The sequence below is a fragment of the Brachionichthys hirsutus genome, chromosome 10 (assembly GCF_040956055.1).
Source record: "Brachionichthys hirsutus isolate HB-005 chromosome 10, CSIRO-AGI_Bhir_v1, whole genome shotgun sequence".
Classification (NCBI taxonomy): domain Eukaryota; kingdom Metazoa; phylum Chordata; class Actinopteri; order Lophiiformes; family Brachionichthyidae; genus Brachionichthys; species Brachionichthys hirsutus.
This window is the reverse complement of record NC_090906.1, coordinates 3,145,090-3,163,902: the sequence shown is the minus strand read 5'-3', so window position 1 is coordinate 3,163,902 and position 18,813 is coordinate 3,145,090. Positions and strand designations below refer to the sequence as shown.

At 45.4% G+C, this 18,813-nt stretch overlaps 1 protein-coding gene across 1 annotated transcript; it reads left to right on the top strand.

Moving 5' to 3' along the window:
• Window positions 1-1,637: 1,637 nt before the first annotated feature.
• Window positions 1,638-18,813, top strand: sh3pxd2b (SH3 and PX domains 2B). Its single transcript, XM_068745050.1, has 15 exons — window positions 1,638-1,709; window positions 3,317-3,397; window positions 6,272-6,347; window positions 7,727-7,803; window positions 11,534-11,625; window positions 12,197-12,222; window positions 12,617-12,652; window positions 13,658-13,789; window positions 14,098-14,199; window positions 15,294-15,377; window positions 16,004-16,118; window positions 16,237-16,445; window positions 16,588-16,634; window positions 16,745-16,870; window positions 17,360-18,813. Exons 1-15 carry the CDS (start codon window positions 1,638-1,640, stop codon window positions 18,800-18,802), a joined length of 2,718 nt encoding a protein of 905 aa, XP_068601151.1. The 3' UTR covers window positions 18,803-18,813.

The window sequence follows — 18,813 nt, the reverse complement described above, 5'->3', positions numbered from 1 at the left end:
GTGTTTGAAGTAGTTTCTATTTTTCATTAACTCTGAGAGTAAAATACATAATGTGACAAAATGTAAATTTAATGTGGATTTGTCCTTATTTGTCCTAAATACATCATTTCATATCTAAGTATTTGCTCCTAGCCTGGTTGCATTGTATCTGTGGTACTTCCAGAAGGGGAAACTCAAACTGCCACATGGACTGTTTTACTGTAATGATAGCAAGGCTCCAAAAGGTGGGGCTGACTTGCAACAATATGAGTCAACGCTGAACCCTGGCTATTTGTCATGGTCTAAATTTTTATATTACTAAATATGTATTTGAGATTGTTTAACTAAATCAGTGAATATAAATGTTTTTTAATCCAGAAAGGTGTAGCCAGACACAGATTATTACATTTTTTTATGACTGACACCATACACACATTCCAGTAATTCAAACAAAAACATGCCATAATCTCGATTGGCAGGAGGATATATTCAGGTAATACATATCTATGCTCCAAAAGCAATACAATACTTTATTAATCTGTCCCTTGGAGGGCAATTTGGCTTACAGCAGAACTGCTGCTGGTCGCAGCGTGCGCATGCGTAGCATATCCATAAAGAGGTTGAGCCAGTCTAACATATGAGACGTTAGACTGTCAGTCTTATAATAAGACAATTATTCTGAGGTTAATGTGAAATCTGTGTGTGTGTGTGTGTGTGTGTGTAGGTGTGTGTGTGTGTGTGTGTGTGCCTATTGCAAAATTGATTTATGATTAGAAATCTGCAACATGCTTTACAAAATGTATAATTAGACTGAAGGAGGGTAATGTCAGCCATTGTGCTTGCCTGGATATAAGTGTAAATAGTATTAGTAATAGTATGCATCAATGAATTGGAAGCATGATCTTATTAATAATGCATAACCTAATTGACTAAATAAAGTCATGCACCTTGGTGGTTAGTATTTATCAGTTCAAAGTAATGGATGAAATAACTATGACTTTATTACCTAATCTATTAAAGATGATATAAAACTATGTCTAAATTGGGTGAAATATATACTGCCTAAAACTAATTCATCCATTAGTGCAGCTGAGCTCTGTGGAAAACAAAAAGGTGCATCTTTAACATCTTATTGTTCACTAATGCAGCTGATCCTTTGAGGTTTAGTTTCCATAAATGCATTTTCTCTAGGGAGGGAAACACTGAACTCTTGATTCCACCTTTCTAATCTGTGGAGTTTGTGGATTATTACTGGAGGGGGGGGTCCCCCCACCAGGAAGGTGAGTACAGCTTTAAGCCTGGACGCCCGTGGATCGGCGATCATTCCGTCTGTGGTTTACGCAGAGGCTGGCTGGCGTGGGGGGGGGTTGGATCGTGGAACGGAGTGGGCCGGCTCTTCGGCTGGAGTTGGAGACCCCAGCAGGGCGCGGAGAGAAACCAACAACAAGCGGCTTTTGTTTGCTCACTTCGAGCGCTCGGCGTTACAGAGTCGAGTATTTGTTGCATTTGGGGGCGGCCGGGGGGGGGGCGAATGCGGATCTAAGAGGTGCGGATGATAAATTGAAACTTTTTTTTCTTCTTCAATCGCTCCTCAAAGCCGACGAGGAATTCCGACTCTCTGCGTAACGGCGCAGAGGCGGCGTGAAGACGAGGACAAGATGCCGCGGCGCACCGTGCAAGAAGTAACCGTGCAAGACGTCCAGAAGCGGAGAAACCCCAACAAGCACTACGTAAGCCTCGTCCCACGGTCACGGTCACGATCACGAGCACGCCTTAACGCGTGAAGTGTCGGTGACATGTCGGAGTTCTCCTTCCTTCCTCCCTTTCTTCTCTGCTAAAGACAAAACAAAGAGAGTGTCGAATTACATTTTTCCTTTTATACCCAGCGTATAAAAATTAAATGTTGTTGTTTTAACGCTCCGGTTGCAACACTTAGTTTCGGTAAAAGGAAAAACGCGTAACTTTTGGCACTAATAAGGCGTTAAAATACGGCGCGCGTAAAGTTGGTTTCTGATTTTCCTCGGACAACTTTTGTATTACGTGAGATCTGTGTTTGCTTACATCGGCTATTTAATTTTTATTTTTAAGGATCAAGTTTGATTCGAAAGGTTCTGACCAGGATCGATTCAAATTGTAAAGCCTCCAAAATCGATCCGGATCGCGTATCACTGCCAGTCTGCGTTCTCCCAGACTCCCCCTGAACGCATCTCCTGCTGCCACGTGTTGTCCATGAAAGACGGTCCCAGAGCACAGAGCGCGATCTGCACCAGGCTCGGGGATCGAACCCAGTCCCAAAAGTGGCTGTTCTCCATGAACACACTTGCTGCTCCAAACCTTTTATGTTAGATGAGAATGTCGGGAGGACAAAACCCCATTTCTTGCTTTACTTCACTTCATAAACGAGGATCTGCTCATGATCTTCACCTCCAAGTGAGGACGAGAGACAACAGTGAGGCCTGTTGTCGTTAATCAGTCGTATCCATGCCGGTGACCTTGCATGCTTCTGCTGGTTCTGGTCCATGTGTGACAGACCGTCTCTCTGTGGGGGGGGGCGTGATGGAGGTCAAGGACACAGCGTTCCCGAGGTCCTGTGTCTTCCCCATCTGGTTGTTTTGCTTGGCGATGCAGGTTTTTTTTGCCTCCGTCACGCTGCTTTGCATTAGGAAGCGTGGCTAAAGATGACCAAAAGCAGCCCCCCCCGCCTATCACGTAGAGAGGAAGAACAAACCTTTCTGAGACACTGCACAGATTTTATTCCCTCACATCGAGCATTGCAGCTTTTAGAGCTAAAGAGAAAGCTGCTCTTTTCTTCCTCAGAGCCACCGGATGAAAGTCATTAGAAGATGCTGGACTGAGACTCTCCCTGAAGCTTGCTGCATGTAAAGGATCTCTGGATTTAAATGAAACACTTGAATAATATTCGTGTTAGTTTGGAATGAATAGCCGCTGTGTCTCCTGTCGTTGGTCCATCCATGTCCATGTCTGTCCCCAGGAGGCCTGAGCACATCTGGATCTGGGACAACAGATTCAGCCAGACAGTTATTCACCTCCCTGTCTCTGTCTCTTCTTTTTCTTTAATGACCAACATAAAAAAAAGGATATGATAATTAGGTTTGATGCTTTGATTCAATCCTGATTCCGTGTTCATGATGGGATGCTTCCTTTTGCACAGTGTTTCTCAAAGAGCTGCAATTTTTTTAGGACTGCAGATATTGATACCTGACGAGCAGTAGTGGACTAAGAGTCTCCCTGTTCATGTGAGGGGGGGCGTGGCACCGCCTTTGTTTGACTTTGTCCCGTGATCCTGAACAGGAAGTGTTGTGTTTTGCTTTGCCAGGTTTACATCATCAAAGTGTCCTGGAGCGATGGCAGCACAGAAATCATTTACAGACGGTACAGCAAATTCTTCGACCTGCAGGTGAGTAAGTGTTTTGTGTGTGTGTGTGTGTGTGTGTGTGTGTTTGTGTGTCTTTCCAACAGGAAACCGAAGAAGTCTCATCCTCTCTGTGTGCTGTCCAGCCAAGCTCTCTCGCTCTCTTTCTGTTTAAAAGCACCAATAAATATTTTGCAAGGAGAGTCGGAAAAAGTCCCAGTTAATGGAGGGCAGGGATGAATGTGACTCCCATACTGATGACCACAGAAATGTCTGAATCATCCTCGAGTGCCGCGTCAGGCTGTTGCACAAGAAGGGGGACGCCGTCAGCGTCCTGGTTTCTCTTCCTCTTTCACCGCCGCATCGAGATCGGACTCCAGGAACCGGTGTGACAGGCAGCCGTGTTTAATGAGCGCGTCATTGATTTATGCTAGGCGTAATACCAAATCTAAGTGGGTTACCTTCCTTTTATTCAAATTGGATGGTCAAAGCAGAAAAAATATGATAGGGAAATCCATGATAATTTCATTGATTTTTACGTAAACCTACAAAAGCTGCTAACAGCTGGACTTGTAAAACAGCTCATCGATTGAGGGAGGTGTTAAAAAGCCATCCATGTGAAACTGGAATGGCCCTCCCTCAACAGAGGAGGAGGAGGAGGAGGAGGCCTTTTCCATCAGCTGTCCTCCATATCCAATGAAGTTTCGAGTTCCCTGCCCGGAAAGTTCAAATCTCCTTTGGCACGACTGTGAGGAGAAAAGGACTCAACGCTCATACGTCCGACTCCTCCTCCGGCCCCCTGCTATAGCGAAAGCCGTTGGGTGGGCTTTCCTTTGTGAGGGAGATGAAGATAACGCCAAGTTTTGAGAGATTAGAAATCAGCCCCTGATCTCCTGTTAGATTTTCCACTGATTTCAATGCTTTGAGAAAAAAGAGGCAAAATTCGGAATCCGCGAAATCTCATCGGCTCGCCTGCGATAAGGAGCCTAGACGTGTTTTGGGCTCCAGCATTTCTGTATTTTATTTTTCCTAGGAGGCATAACATCATCAGGCATCGTCCTCGATGATGTCATTCAACTCCTCTTTTCATTTCATGTCTGCCAGCTTTGAAAACAAAACTTTGATTTGGTTTCATTCGTACGCCTCAGAGCCAGACAAGAAGTGTTAGTCGCCACTTCCTGTTGAAACCACTGGACCAAGTCAACAGGTTATATGTTTTTGTGTATGTGTGGCTCATCCTGTCTTCCACTTACAGAAGGAATACTTGGTCCAGACTTAGTGGCGTAGCATTGTTAAAAAGGGATGACCGTGTGACTATAAATGTATTTCAACCTTTTTTTTTGCCTTATAAGGAAAATGTCAGCAGCCTGCCTCATTTTGCGTAGGACACGTATTTTCAGTAGGAACATAGATTATGCTGGGATTATGCTGCCCCCGAGGGCAGAATAAGGGGGTAACTCATGTAACGTGAGATTAAAATTTAGAAGGCTAACTGTAAGTGACCGTTGTATAAATACTACAACCAAATGATCTGCAGTTTATTGTGAAATAAACATGGATTTTTTAAACTGGCCTGAGATTGAGATATTGTTTTAGACTCTCCCAATCCAGCAGCGGATTAAGCCGAACCGAACTACAGCTAATAATTATTTCACGGAACGTTTCATTGCAAATTTACTACAGTCAATTAAAAGCGTTGCCGTCATGCGTGGTAAACTGTTCAAGCTTTTTTCCATTCCTGATATTTTATTCTGGACTAACTGCACAGCCGCCATCAAATATTGTACGTTTCATCGTCCGCAAAGGGTTAAACTGATTCCCAGGCTGTGTGAAAGAATCAGAGAATTACTGAGAGGAACATGTTACAAAGAGAGCGGCCATTGTTCGATGTCTTTCAAAGAGTCTGTCCTCTCTGAGCTTTTATGGGCCTCGGTTTGACGGGCGATGATGCTGGTAAAGCGGACACGGACCAGAGGAGTTCGAGTCTCCTGTCAGACTCGATGGTCACTGAATCACCAAGAATGTGGCAAAACATTGTGTTGTTTGCTCCAGCTGTGAAGCCTGAGCGCGGCCCCTCCTGAACTTGCACACCGCCTGTGGAACACGAACTGTTTTTCTGTGAGGCGGGTGCAACTTGTGTTTTGAAGGGACATCTTCATTCTCCCGCCAGACGCCTGTTTGTGTTCAAGCGGCTCTGATTACAGAGTAGATACAAGAGGCAGGAAAACTGGGTGTGCCTGCACTCCCATCCAGACACACTGGAACAATTACAGTGCATGGGGGGGGGGGGGGGGATCGGCTCCCTCTGTCTGTGTCTGCCTGTCTCTTTGTGTCTGCCTGTCGCCCTTGAGCATGGCACCATATCAGCGAAGGAGCGTCTGACTCTGAAGACAAGCAGGTCATTGCTAATTCTCTTGGCTGGGGGGGGTTTATGGGGGCTTTGCCTAAACCAAAGGATCCACAGTGGAAGAGCGAGGTGCAGCTCCACCTTCAGAAAAGTGCCCGAGTAAGGAAGTGCTGCTGCACTTCATTGGAAGCAGAGGGGACAAATGACCGTAGTTATTTTATTTTATTATAAGAACTGATCAAAAGAAAAGGGGAAAGTCGGTTCTCTGTTAGGAAGTTGTGGAAACGTTCCCCCTGCCTATGCTAACAGCTCCTCTCTGGCAGCAGCATATGAAGTAGGGAACAATCATGCCATCTGCTCAGTGCATTCCCTTCCCAGTCACTGGCTGGCCTTATTCTATTATAATAATTATCCTTATTCTATTGGCCAGACTCCTGGAAGGAATTGCTGATTTGTGAAGATGTGACTTTCCTCTTTTGTGTCATCTGTAATGTATTTTATGTGTGTGAGTGGATTTGCTTTGTTTCTTGATTCATATTTTTTATTTTTTTTTATTCATTACCATATTTCAGATGGAATTATTGGATAAATTCCCGGTGGAAGGGGGCCAGAAAGACCCAAAGCGCAGGATCATTCCGTTCCTACCAGGTGAGAGTTCCAAGACCCGTTTGCACACATCGAACTGCCACACACACAATAACTGTGGCTTGTTTGGATTGAACAAAAGAATATTTTAGATTTTTTTACATTATCAATAACCTTTTGTTAGGGGGGGGGCCTAAATGCAACGCCACTCCTCCACTGACTTCACTTTTTTTTTTGTCTGTGTACCAAAACCGTTTCCTAGAAGTAAGTGACTAATAGGTGACTCCTGAGAATAGGTGACTCCTGAGAACAGCGTTGTTTGACCATCCTGTTCGCATCAGATCCGTGGCTTCTCTCAACCCCCCCCCCCCCCTTTCACTTTACCCACTTTAACACAAAGGCCGTTTGAAATCCTTAGTCAGTTCTGGCTTTCAGATTTGCCATAAAGTCTACGCGGCCTCAGCCAAGGCTCCGAGGTGACAGTCTTTCTTTCTTCTGCTCTGCTTCCCCTAACAAGGTCCGGTCTTGCGTGGCACACATGAGCTGCCGTGCATACAGAGTGGCCAGTGTTGATGCATCGCGTCACTCATGACCCGAGAGCGAGAGCTTTGGAAAGCTGTCAAGAAAGCTTTCTGTTTGAGTAGTGGGGAGGGAGAGGACGATAGAGAGGGAGGAGGAGGAGAAGTACCGTCGGACCAGTATACCCGTCTCTCGCCCGTACACACAACACATATGGGTTTTTGCTCGCATCAGTCACAGAAGGACCGGAAAATGTAACACACACAAACATTCAGATTTCATCAACCAATCAAGACGCATCGTATTCCTGCTCAGGGTCTCGTTTCGGCCTCTTGCATAGTTACTCTCTTTCCGAAGTAACTTCGGCTGCTGTAATGAGTCGAACACAAATGGACTCGGATTTCTTCAGGTCCTAAAGCCAGCGGTTTTCCAGTCCTCTCGTCGCCGTGGAGACCAAGCATGTCTGTGGGCGTGGCTGTGCGTTCCTGGAGATGAGAGCAGTGCAGCGGCAACATTTAGCAATCACAGCATCATTTACTTCCCCAAAAATCATTTATCCACGACTTGGGATAGGGGCCACTATAAACCCGACTCCTTGCAACGTCAGTTTTTATTGAGGACGCGACTACATTGTGTCTGCATGTTGATTCACAAACAACAACAGACTGTGCGCCCTGATTGTCCTCCATTGGATCCCTACCTTTTAAAGTAGAGAGCATCAATCAAAGGGAAAAAGCAATGCACTCTCATCTGGGTTTATCTTAACGTTGAGAAATACACGCCATAAAATATAGAACTGTACATGCAAAAGCCGGTGCCAAAACAGTCGGCCCTCCCTTCCTTGCATAAAAATGCTAATCAAGAATGCAGGAATGTTCATAAATGTGATAAATGAATGCAGATTGTCTTTTTTTTTTAAACAGGGAAGATCCTGTTTAGAAGGAGCCATATCAGAGATGTGGCAATGAAAAGACTCCGGCCCATTAATGAGTACTGCAGGGTGAGTATAGAGAGCTGCTTCATCTTTGTAATTCATGAATGTCATACTGACTTGGAGAGAGCGCAGACCTCCGCCAAGCAGCTCGCCCCCCTCCTAATCGGATTTACACCGTCCACCTGGTGATCTGGATTATCATCAAAGGGTTAAAGGGCTAAATTGTTTTTTACACACCAACCATGAAAAGTAAAAGTGAATTGGAGTTTGAGTATTTTTAACTGATTTTTGAATCCATAAATGGAATTTTCCATGTTAAAATAAAATATTTTTTCCTGACCTCATTCTGGATCAGATCCAGTAGACATTTTGCATGATGGTGCATATCGGACCCCTTTATGACCGTGATTGTTGGTGAGTGAATTGTGGAAAAAGTACAGTATAAGTACATTTGTAAATCTGGATTTGTATTTTATATTTTTGTATCCAGATTGCTCTCAAAATCTAAAGTTAGACCAAAACACATCTTCAGATTTTGTTTTTTCTTTTCCTTAAGATCCATTTAACTGGTTTTCCGTAATCCTGCTAATAAACAGACAAACAAATGGCGTCAAAAGCATGACCTGCTTGGTGAAGGTAATTCAATTTGATAACTGATGTCAACATCCCACATTTCCGATCCTGGAGGATGTGTCAGCGGTTCCGCGGGAGGAATTATTACGCATTACGATCGATGAGCCTTCCTCCTGTTAATTAGACATGTTGTGTCCTTGAGGCAAATTCAAAGCAGCGGCTTTCTATTTGTCTCGTTCTAATGTGCAGATGTTTGTCTGCAGCTGAAAGCGGGTAGTTACCTCGTACCGGGCGGGGGCGACGTGTTTCTGCATCTCATGCCATGATGCTCAGCTGTCAGCAAAGAGAGCTGGTTGCTGAGGTCAGCACATTCGCCGCCCACAGGGTGTGCTTTTCTCTCAGAGAGAGGAAGTTTCTACATGTTTCTACATGTTTTTACAAGTTTTTCTTTTTTAAACTTGGCTCTTTCTCATGGCGACTTGCATTCCCAACTATTATTGCCTCCTCTAAGGAGGTTAGGTTTTTTGCCGGCGTTTGTCTGTCTGTCCGTTAGCAACATAACTCAAAAAGTTACAGGTGGAGCTTGAGGAGATTTTCAGGAAATGTTGTCAGGAACTGATGCTTAAATTCTGGTGGTGATCCAGAAGAGATTCCTGTATTCTGGATCACTTTGACATTTTTATTGTTAACATTGCAGTCCATGAAGCTTCAGAACTTGTTCCTCAATATCTCGGTTGATTATTGACATATTTTCTAAAAATGGGGGTGCGCTTGCATTTCGGCCTGCTGTGCATTTAATATTAGAGATAGAGATTTGTAACAAGCGTCGTCTTCTAGATGAGTCAATTCCACATCGGAGCAGGTCAACGGATTTGTTCTATCTTTGATACCTGAGGAAACAGATCCAGTTCAAATCGGGGTACATTTTCACAACGAAATGACTTTGTTTTTGGACACTTTCACAAATATCTCTATAACCACCACAGTTCTTTTTATTTACCGGTAACTAGGTAAGTCAATTGAGAATTAATTCTCTTTTTCAATAACGACCTGGACCTAAGTTGCATGTCCTTGGGAAGAAGCCGGAGAACCCAGAGGGAACCCACGCAGACACGGGGAGAACATGCAAACTCCACACAGAAAAGCCCCAAGTTGGATTTGAACCTGTGACCTACTTGCTGTGAGGCACACTGTGCCACCGTGCCGACAAAGAAGATTCTGTTTCTGCTGCCTTTACAAAGACACTGTGGAATCAGTCGTGGACAAACTGACTTGTTGTATCTTCCAAAGCTATGGATTGAGATCCAGAAGAATCCACCGTTACTGAAAGTCTGCTTTTAATGAATAATAATGACATCAATGTGAATGTGAATTGCTAAAGGTTTGTTTTCATGGTTAAGGAATCTAAAAATATAGATAAAATAAATGTAAGGCTGTTATTTCTGGTGTAAATCACAATATAGTTGAGAGTGAGCTGCTTCAGAAGTTGCTGCAGCACAGCTTTCCTTAGTTGCCTTTTGTCCTCTCTGAAGAAAAGCAATGGTTTGAGAGAGCAGTGTGTGTATAATAAACGCCGTTGGGCGCTTCTCCACGGTGCCGGCTGGAGTTAAAGGAATGTACAGCTGCTCTCGGCAACATCTTTAAGCACTTATGTAAAAGCTATGAGTTGGGGGGGGGGGGGGGGCATGTAATCTTTGGTTCCTGTCCGTGGGCGTACATGTTTCTGGGAATAACTGAGCCACACCAGTCAGAGCTGCTATTGTGGAAATGTCTGACAACATTTAAAGGTTTGTTCTCACCTTATAGCATCGCGTAGCGGTGAAGTTGCCGGGGCTTTGCTTTAGGGTCGAGGGATGCTGAATATGAATCGCCTTTCACGATGAAAGTGACCTCTGATTCCCTGATTCATTTTTTGAGATGTTGTGACATGCAGGAACCTTTTTTTTTTTAAAGAAGTGTTCAAAGTACAAATTGCCTTCGCAAAATATTGAGACTAAATCTTACTTTAGCAGCGCCTTCTTGGTTTTACATCGGATGCTGAAACAAATCTGAATCTGTCTGTAAGCGAAACGGAGCAGCATTTTCAGCCACCCCCGCAGACAGTCGGGTTTGACACGGAGAAATGTGGTGGGGTTTTTTTTTGCTGATTGAAACACTGTGTCAGCAGCTCTTCTATTGCACGGCTGAGGCTTTAACCTGACTCCTTGTGGAATATCCCTGCTTGTAAAGTAAATAGATAATAGTAGACTGCTGAGCTCAGGTGAGCAGGAAGGCCACACATCATCCTGCCTGAAACTCTGTGTGTGTGTGTGTGTCCTTTCCTTTTTATGACCTCCGCTGAGGAGGTTATGTTTTGCCTGGTTTGGTTTATTTGTCTGTTACCAAAAGGTTCTGGACGGATCTTGATGAAATTTCCAGGACATGTTGATAATCTCACCGGGAACTGTTGATTAAATTCTGGAGATGATCCTGGATTCTGGATGACTGAAATCTTTGGTAACATTGCAGTCAATGGAGCTTCAAAATTTGTTATTGAATATCTCGGTTGATTATTGACCAATGCTTATGGAATTTGACACATAAAAATTGTTTGCATGAGCTTGCGTTAAGGCGTGACGAGACACGCACGGAAACACGGACACCATGATGTGACATCACTGCGTCCAGAGTGTGAGAGTTTGACAAAAGTCTCCCTGAAAAAGCTGAACGGAGACACTTAGCAATATTACAATTGGAGGAAGAGGCCGGCAGAGCAGGCTTGATGGATCGCGCTCAGCTTTGCCTGCCAGAAACAAGGCGAGGGGCTGCCTCGGCTCCGTTAGCGCAGGAGAGACGAGTCGGCACAGGGTCATTGGTGGCTGACGGTTATTTGGGTTTCCAGATTAAGCGAGTTGAGGTTATTGTCTTTCTTCATTGGTTTTACAGACTAAGAAAAGCAGATCAAACAGGCTGATGAATAAACGACGGGCCGTTGCTGAGACGGCATCAAAGACTTCCACGCTGTCTGTATTGTCAGAATTCATCTCGATGATGAGTCGGATCTGATCCTGCACAGAGCCGGGGGGGGGGTTCTGGTTAATAGAAGTTAATAGAATCAGCACGTTACGCTATAATGGGAGCGGCTGGTGTTGGGGAGGATGAAGCGGAGAAGGTTGTGTTGCCGTGGCGACCTCTCCCAGGACAAGCTGATGACTCGAGTGTGATGTCATCCTTCTGCCTGCAGGCCCTCATCCAGCTGCCGGTCTACATCTCCCAGTGTGAGGAGGTCCGGGTGTTTTTCGAGACCAGACCTGAAGACATCAACCCCCCCAATGAGTAAGTAGCACAAATTCACACGCATTCCATCCGTTTAACATCTTCGCACTTTAATTTGCAAAGATGCATTCTATTTATTCAGTTCTCTGGTGTCTCTACTGGTCTCACCCAAGAGGCTGAAAATGAACTCGGCACGCATTAAAGTGAGAGGCTGCAGCCGTTTATTAACAGAGATCAGGGAAACGCCCTGTTTATTTACTCCCATATCATCCAACGGCGTTCCGGCCTGCGTTTTCAAATAGCCAGCCAACATTCCGCAGTGAAAACCAACGTCACAGCCTCGTTTGCATTCTGGCGTTCGCACACGGTGCCTGATCCAACGCTCCGCTTCCCCGATGGGAGGAGCTCCCAGATCCTCACAGTGTAAAAATGAAACATGAGATTCAGAACAATGAGCAAACAGTTTGGAACGCAATAATAATCCCATCTGGTCATTTCTGTCAAGAGGGGATTAAAATATTTGATTGTCTTGTGATTGATTATGTGAATTAGAATGAATATTGAGGTCAGGGATGTTTTCATTGCTTCTGTGTTTGCTTCACTCGGTGTGATCGTTTCCTCTCTTTGACAGGGAGCCCGTTGGGAAGAAGAAGTCGGGTAAGAGATTTGCGTTCGACCTTTCGATAGTTAGCAGGATATGTGTGATTTGTTTTTCTCTCTAGTCTAGATGAAAATAAATGGTTTATTAAAACACTTGGTACTTTTCATTACAAATGCAATCTTGAGCATATAATGTGGCATCATCGCCATCTGGTGGCCACTGTATACAAAATGTTCAACAACGTTCACGTTTCATCAATCGAAATCTGTTCCGACTGATTTAGATTTTGACTCTAATATCATTACCCCCCCCCCAAAAAAAGGCATCAATGTTTCACTGTTTCTTCTTATCTTCCTCTATTCTCTCCATCCTCTCATTTGATCTGATATTCTTTAGCTGCATTTATGTCATTGTTTTCACTTTTCTTCACCACAAACTTTCCTTCATCAGGGATTGTGGAGAGAGCGGCTACTTTCCTAAAGCGAGGTAGTAACCCCTGCTGGGTGTGGGACCCAGTGGGCCACCACTGGGCTACCAGTGGCCTTCTCTGGTCGGGGCGGGGCCGGTGGGGTGTGAAGGCGTGGGGCTTGCATTGGCTGTCTAACAATGGTTTACATTATAGATGATCTTCAACCTGGTGTGGCTCATTTTGCTGAATGTATTTCTGTCTTTTTATCTTACTTGGGCAAAGCGTCACAGTCCAGCTCATCTCTAAAGGGAAAACGTATCTTTGTTTTTACGACATCTTAAAAAAAAAAGGTTTAAATGTATTCGATTTAGTAGAGAGAGAAATGAGAATCGGTTGCAGATATTTCATTCAACCAATTTGTTTCCGCTCACTGGTTTGGGATCTTTCTCAGGCCGGCTCGGTGCTAAACTTTGGTGATGGGTCTTAAGGCGTGGTCACACTCACACACACACACATGCACACTGGCGCTGATTTGTTTCTGTGTGGAATTCCAGCCATGTTGATGGTTAACTAAACCCTCGACACATTTTAAATCCCCGCCTTTTACCCCCTTTCTCTAAATCTTCAATAATCGATCCGCCGCCTCGTTGTTCCCTCGCTCCGTTTCTTTAATCGCGTCCTCTGCCCCCTAATTTTTTGTTTTTTTAAATTTCCGGATGAATCTTTGTACCCCACATAAACCTCCTCTTTCTTATTTGAAAGCTTTTTGCGCAAATTCATGCTTTGTAATTCCAAATGGAATTTCAATGAATAATAATATGCTTCACGTTAAGCCACTTTTGATTTATGTCTCTGCAGGCGAGTTTTTGCTTCTGCAAAGACACAGATTAAATTAAGCGCTTTTCAATCTGATGTTTTGAAAGGTCATATTGATCAGTCAGTGAGATGCAAAGCATTTCAAAGGTCAATGGGGGAGGCTTATTTACAATATTGAGATTTCATCCCTCACCTGCCTAGCACCCCCCCCCAAAAAAAACAATAGAGCGAAATGGGTCTCTGTTCTGATCTGTTTCCCTCGACAGGTGACGCCACCTCCGCGGACCCCCTCCTCCTTGACCAGTACGTGGCGGTCACAGACTACGCGAGTCAGGAGAGCTCTGAGATCAGCCTTCATGTGGGTCAGGTGGTGGAAGTCATTGAGAAAAACGAGTCGGGTAAGGTTTCTCACAGCAGCCGGTGCGACACTTCCTGTCTTTGCCCTTTCCTAGAACTCCCTTTGACGTCATTCGACAGAGATCCATCGTGTAAACCTCATGCTCTTCTACCGTTGGGCCGCAACTGGAGCTAAAGTTGCCTTTTTGCCCTTCCCTTCTTCTGGAATGGTTTAAGCGACCTCAGACCTGCCGCCACCGCCTTTTTTTTTCCACTTGGCGTTAGTGAAACATGTATTAATTCGCCCTTTCCGAGCAGCGTGACTTCCTTTCATGTTTCATTGGCTCATCATTAGATTGTGTTCATACAGGGTGGTGGTTTGTTAGCTCAGAAGATGCCCAGGGCTGGGTTCCTGCCACCTGCCTCGAGGCTCAAGACGACCCGGATGACTTCACTTTTCCAGGGGAAGAAGGTACGTGCAACGTTACCCATCTGGGCGCCGTTGTTCCGATTCAAGGGAAAACTGGAGAATGTCAAAGGGGTCATTTAGCGCTCACTCTCAAACCAGCTGTAGATTCACAGCAGTTTCTTATCCAGGGAAAAGGGGCCAAGCAGATGTCCAACAATATATGTGTTGGGGGACACACACCCAAGCCACGCCCTTAGTGACGCATCACCTAACACTTTATACGACTAAGACAAAGTCGCAAACATTTGCCGTCAATCATGAAGATTTGATGTATTTGCACAAAGTCAAAGTGGGCGTGTTGGTTTCGTTTCGTTTCCCTTCACAGTAGTTAGTTACCCAAGTGTGTCGGCATGCTTGAGTTGCAGAAGATACGATATGTGAGACATGTTTGGTGAATCCTGAACACGCACGCAAACAAACAAAGGTTTTCTGAGTCATAAAGGGGAGGAGAGTTGTAGGCGGAATTCTGACAGATACTGTAAAATAGTGCCAGGATACTATATATGGGTGCAATCCCGTTAAGCGCAGAGGAGCAACTGGCCATTATGCAAATGACAAATCATCTTGATGGTCTTGGCAGGCCTTTAGGATTGTGTGGACGTCCTTGAGCAGCACAGAAGACACACACAAATTCTCCGACTCTGTTGCAGAGGTAAAGAACTACAATAAAAAAAAAAACAGATCACATCAAGTGCATGATTAAGTAATGTGAAGTTGTCCCTTTGCTATTAATCATCGTGTCCTTGTGGAACGACAGGGATGTCATGAAATCGCCTCGGGGCAAACATCGCCCCCCACAGGCCTTAAATAACCGTGCGCTGCATGACGATACAAAAATCTAGATGGATCGTATTTTATTATTGTGTTAGGGGAACACTTGGAGCAGTTGGGTTTAAACGGAATTACACATATGGGCTGTCACGGCGGTGTTGTCGGAACGCGGGTTAAATGGCAACCTGCCCATTAGGAGGAGAACTTTGACTTCTACTGAAGCTACCTATAGCGACATTTATTTTGCACAGGATGAAAATATCGTCCTCGTGCGTGTTATAATGCTCACTTCCTATTTTGCCCCATTTATTGTGCCGGGATGTCAGTGCCTCGCAGATTCTGGTCACTGCCGAGGCAAATGGGCCGTCGCAGAACTTTAGGGGATCTATTCAGCGCAGGCTTTGGGCAAGGTGGAGCGCACGCCTTTCTGAACCCCCCCCCCCCCTTTTATCCTAAATGTTGTGTGTATTTGCACAGTTGCATGCAAAGCTTGTTTGCATGTTTGTCTTCGTGTGTATGCATGAAATCTTTATTGCATCAGAGTTCCAGGCATGCGAATAAAACCCTTGGATATAAAAGTGGATTATATAAATAAACACTATATTTAGTATTAGATCAAGGAGTTGTAATTACTACACAGTTAAAGTAGAACTAGCTACTACAGTTCTCGTAGAGTTTGTGCTGTTTGCATCAGTGTCTGTGTTTTCTGTGCATCTTTTACACCTTCTCACTCCACACCATGCTGCTCAAGCCTTGCTTCAAGTATTCAGCGCTGCACCAGTTTAAAGTGTCTCACAGCAGCAGTGACAGCGTTATAAGAATCATTTAGAACAGCACACAAACAAACAGGAAGCATAAACAGTGCCACAAATGCATCACAGCAAATTGAGTTACAGATTCCATTGTGATTTACTCGTGTTTCCATGTGCTTTACCTCCCAAGCCCCCCCCCCCAATCAGCATCTGGTCGTGCTCTCTTATTTGTGAACCTGTGCACATTAATCTACAATATCACATTGTTTTTCTGGCTCCAAAAGAGAAATACTCAGTCGTGTACCCGTACTTGGCCAGGGATGAGGATGAAATTGACCTTGAGCGGGGAATGGTCGTGGAGGTGATCCAGAAGAACTTGGAGGGCTGGTGGAAGATCAGGTAATGAAATCACTGAGGATTCTGGGAAGCCAAATGCACACACAAAAAACAATCTGTGCTCGTATTTAATACAGTAGTTGGTACCATACGTGTGCAGCTAATGGCTATATGGCTTCAGGTACCACGGACGTGAGGGCTGGGCCCCAGCGTCCTACCTGAAGAAAGCCGACATCCAGAGCCAGAAGCTGTTGGCGGGGGCAACTGTTCATTCTAGCGCCAACGACCTCGATGCGGTTTCCAAACAGAACCAGCAAAACAACGCGGCCAGAGAGAACCGAGACGACGTCCACAAAGAGAACCGACTCTCCTTTCTCTCTGACAACAAAAGTAAGGAGTGAATGTCAAATCTAGAAAACGTGCCCCTTCGTAATGCATTTCATGATGTATTATTACTGTCAGCTGGTTTATGTGCTTCTGGATTGGGAGCGTTCAGCTCATCGAAACTAGTAAATGCTTTGTCCCTCCACAGAAGTGGGATCGAGACACAGACCTCCTCCCCGCAGAGATCTCACCATCGTAAGTAATCCCGACAAATCGTAATTTGACAGTAATAATGTACTGAAAGATCTCGATTCTCAGAAAAAAATCATAATAATAAAATAAAATGCTTTTCTTAAATCCCACAGCCTCGTGGTACAAACCTCCCCAAGCCGCCTGTTCCTCCCCAAGTAGAGGAAGAGTTCTACACCATTGCAGACTTTCAGACCACCATTCCTGATGGCATTAGCTTCCAAGCTGGAGTCAAAGTTGAGGTGTGTGTTGGTCACTTCCTAAATGGTTATAAAAAAAACACACAATTGATTTCATTGTTTGAGTAAAGATATGTTATTTCACCACCATCCAGCTTCCGCTGTCCTTCTGTGTGTAACAGATTTGATGGGGGTGTGGTCTCTACAAATTTGAAAAGGTGTGCTTTAAAGGGCCCTTAAAAGTCTGCATCTTACGTCTTTTTTTATGTGTGTTGCTGAAATAACTTGAGTCTAAATCCAGGAAGCAGCAGCGTTTGAACCTGCCGTAAAGCAGACGTGGAGTTCAGCCAATCATATTCAGGGTTCAGGGTTCAGATGTCTTTGAAAGAGACTCCAGACTGATGACGGCGCTGATTTAGTCTATTTACTGTTATGATTCCAGGTCATATCGAGTTGTTCCAGTAGAGGGCGCGTCCTCGGCCTTCCATACTTAATGAATTACTCTAAATTCATTTGAGTTACATTGAGTACGGTATTCTTTTTGCCCACCAGGTGATTGAGAAGAATGCAAGTGGATGGTGGTACATCCAGATCGATGACAAAGAGGGCTGGGCCCCTGCCAACTTTATTGACAAGTACAAAAAGACCAGTAATGCCCTGCGTCCTAATTTCCTCGCGCCTCTGCCCAATGAGATGGAGAAGCTGAGACTGGATGATGGCGGTTCTTCAAATGCTGCAGGCACAGACGACAGTTGGTCCAAGCCCTTACCAGACGAGCCGGCCACAGTCCCCGAGGCGTGCGCCTGGCCTAAGCTGAGAGATTGGAAGTCCAGTGCCAGCAAAGTGGGATCTGGACCTTTACCTCCAGCTGCCCCTGCAGCCGAGGAGAAACCAGCTCTGCCGCCTCGCCGGGAGTCCATTAATAAGAGCTTTGAATTGGAGGCAGCAGACAAACAGAGACCTGATCATTCCAAACCTTTGCCCCCAAAACCTCCAGCGCCTGGGCTCCTTGTGGCACTGGCAGCACCCAAAGCCGAGCCCTTCAGACAGGACAAACCGCCAGAGACCAAGAAAGAGGACAAAAGCAAACCTCTTCACCTCCGGAACGAAATGGGTCTCGAATGCGGCCACAAGGTGTCTGCCAAAGAGGTGAAGAAATTTAACCTGAAACCTGTACCGAAACAGCCTCCGAAACCAAAATCTGAAGCCCTGGAGGAGAGGCCGGACACCTCCCCCCCGGCCATGCTGAAGCCGAAGCCAATGATCCGACCTAAACCCATTCCGCTTGCCAAGCCGGATCCTGCAGCAGAGAACAAACTGGATATCACCCACCTGAGAAGCAAGCTGAGGCCATCGAAACCCACCGATCCCAATGTTGCACCTGAATCTCCAACAGCAGTAAATGGTTTGCATCCCGGTTCAAGTGGCAAGTCCTGTAATGAGCCAAAGGCTACTCCCAAACACATTAACGGCCTTAGCCAAGAGAGCTCAGCCATCCCTGCAAAGCCAGCAGTGCTTCCCCACAAGGAACCCCCTCAAAGACCCCCTGCCATGGCTCCACGGAGACCCCCTCCTCCAAAAAAGGAGGACCCTCCCAGTCCAACCGAGCTCAGGCCCACTTTAAAAGAAGTCCAGGATACGGCTAAGGCTGTGCCCCCCCAACTCGGCAGACCCCCTCCCCCGAAACCCAAAGGTTTTTCTGTGATGCCTTCAAACAAAGAGAAAGAGCCCAAGGTTCCTCCGAAGCCTCCGTTGAAGAGCGAGAAGCCCGGCCCCCCCAAGGACAAGCTTCCCCCTTTGCTCAAGGAGCCCAGTAAGGATGCGCTGTATTTAGCTGTGGCCGACTTCGACGGGGACGATAACACGTCCAGCTTCAAGGTGGGGACAGTGTTCGAGGTCCTGGAAAAAAATGGCAGTGGGTGGTGGTTCTGCAAAAATGTGCAAGAGGAGGTGGAGGGCTGGATCCCCTCCAATTACCTCAGCAAGAAGCCTTAGAATTAAAGGTC

Coding starts and splice junctions, on each gene's coding strand:
- sh3pxd2b (XM_068745050.1), top strand. CDS start 1,638: ATGCCGCGGCGCACCGTGCAAGAAGTAACCGTGCAAGACGTCCAGAAG. Junction 7,804..11,533: donor CCATTAATGAGTACTGCAGG/GTGAGTATAGAG, acceptor TTCTGCCTGCAG/GCCCTCATCCAGCTGCCGGT. Junction 11,626..12,196: donor GACATCAACCCCCCCAATGA/GTAAGTAGCACA, acceptor TCTCTTTGACAG/GGAGCCCGTTGGGAAGAAGA.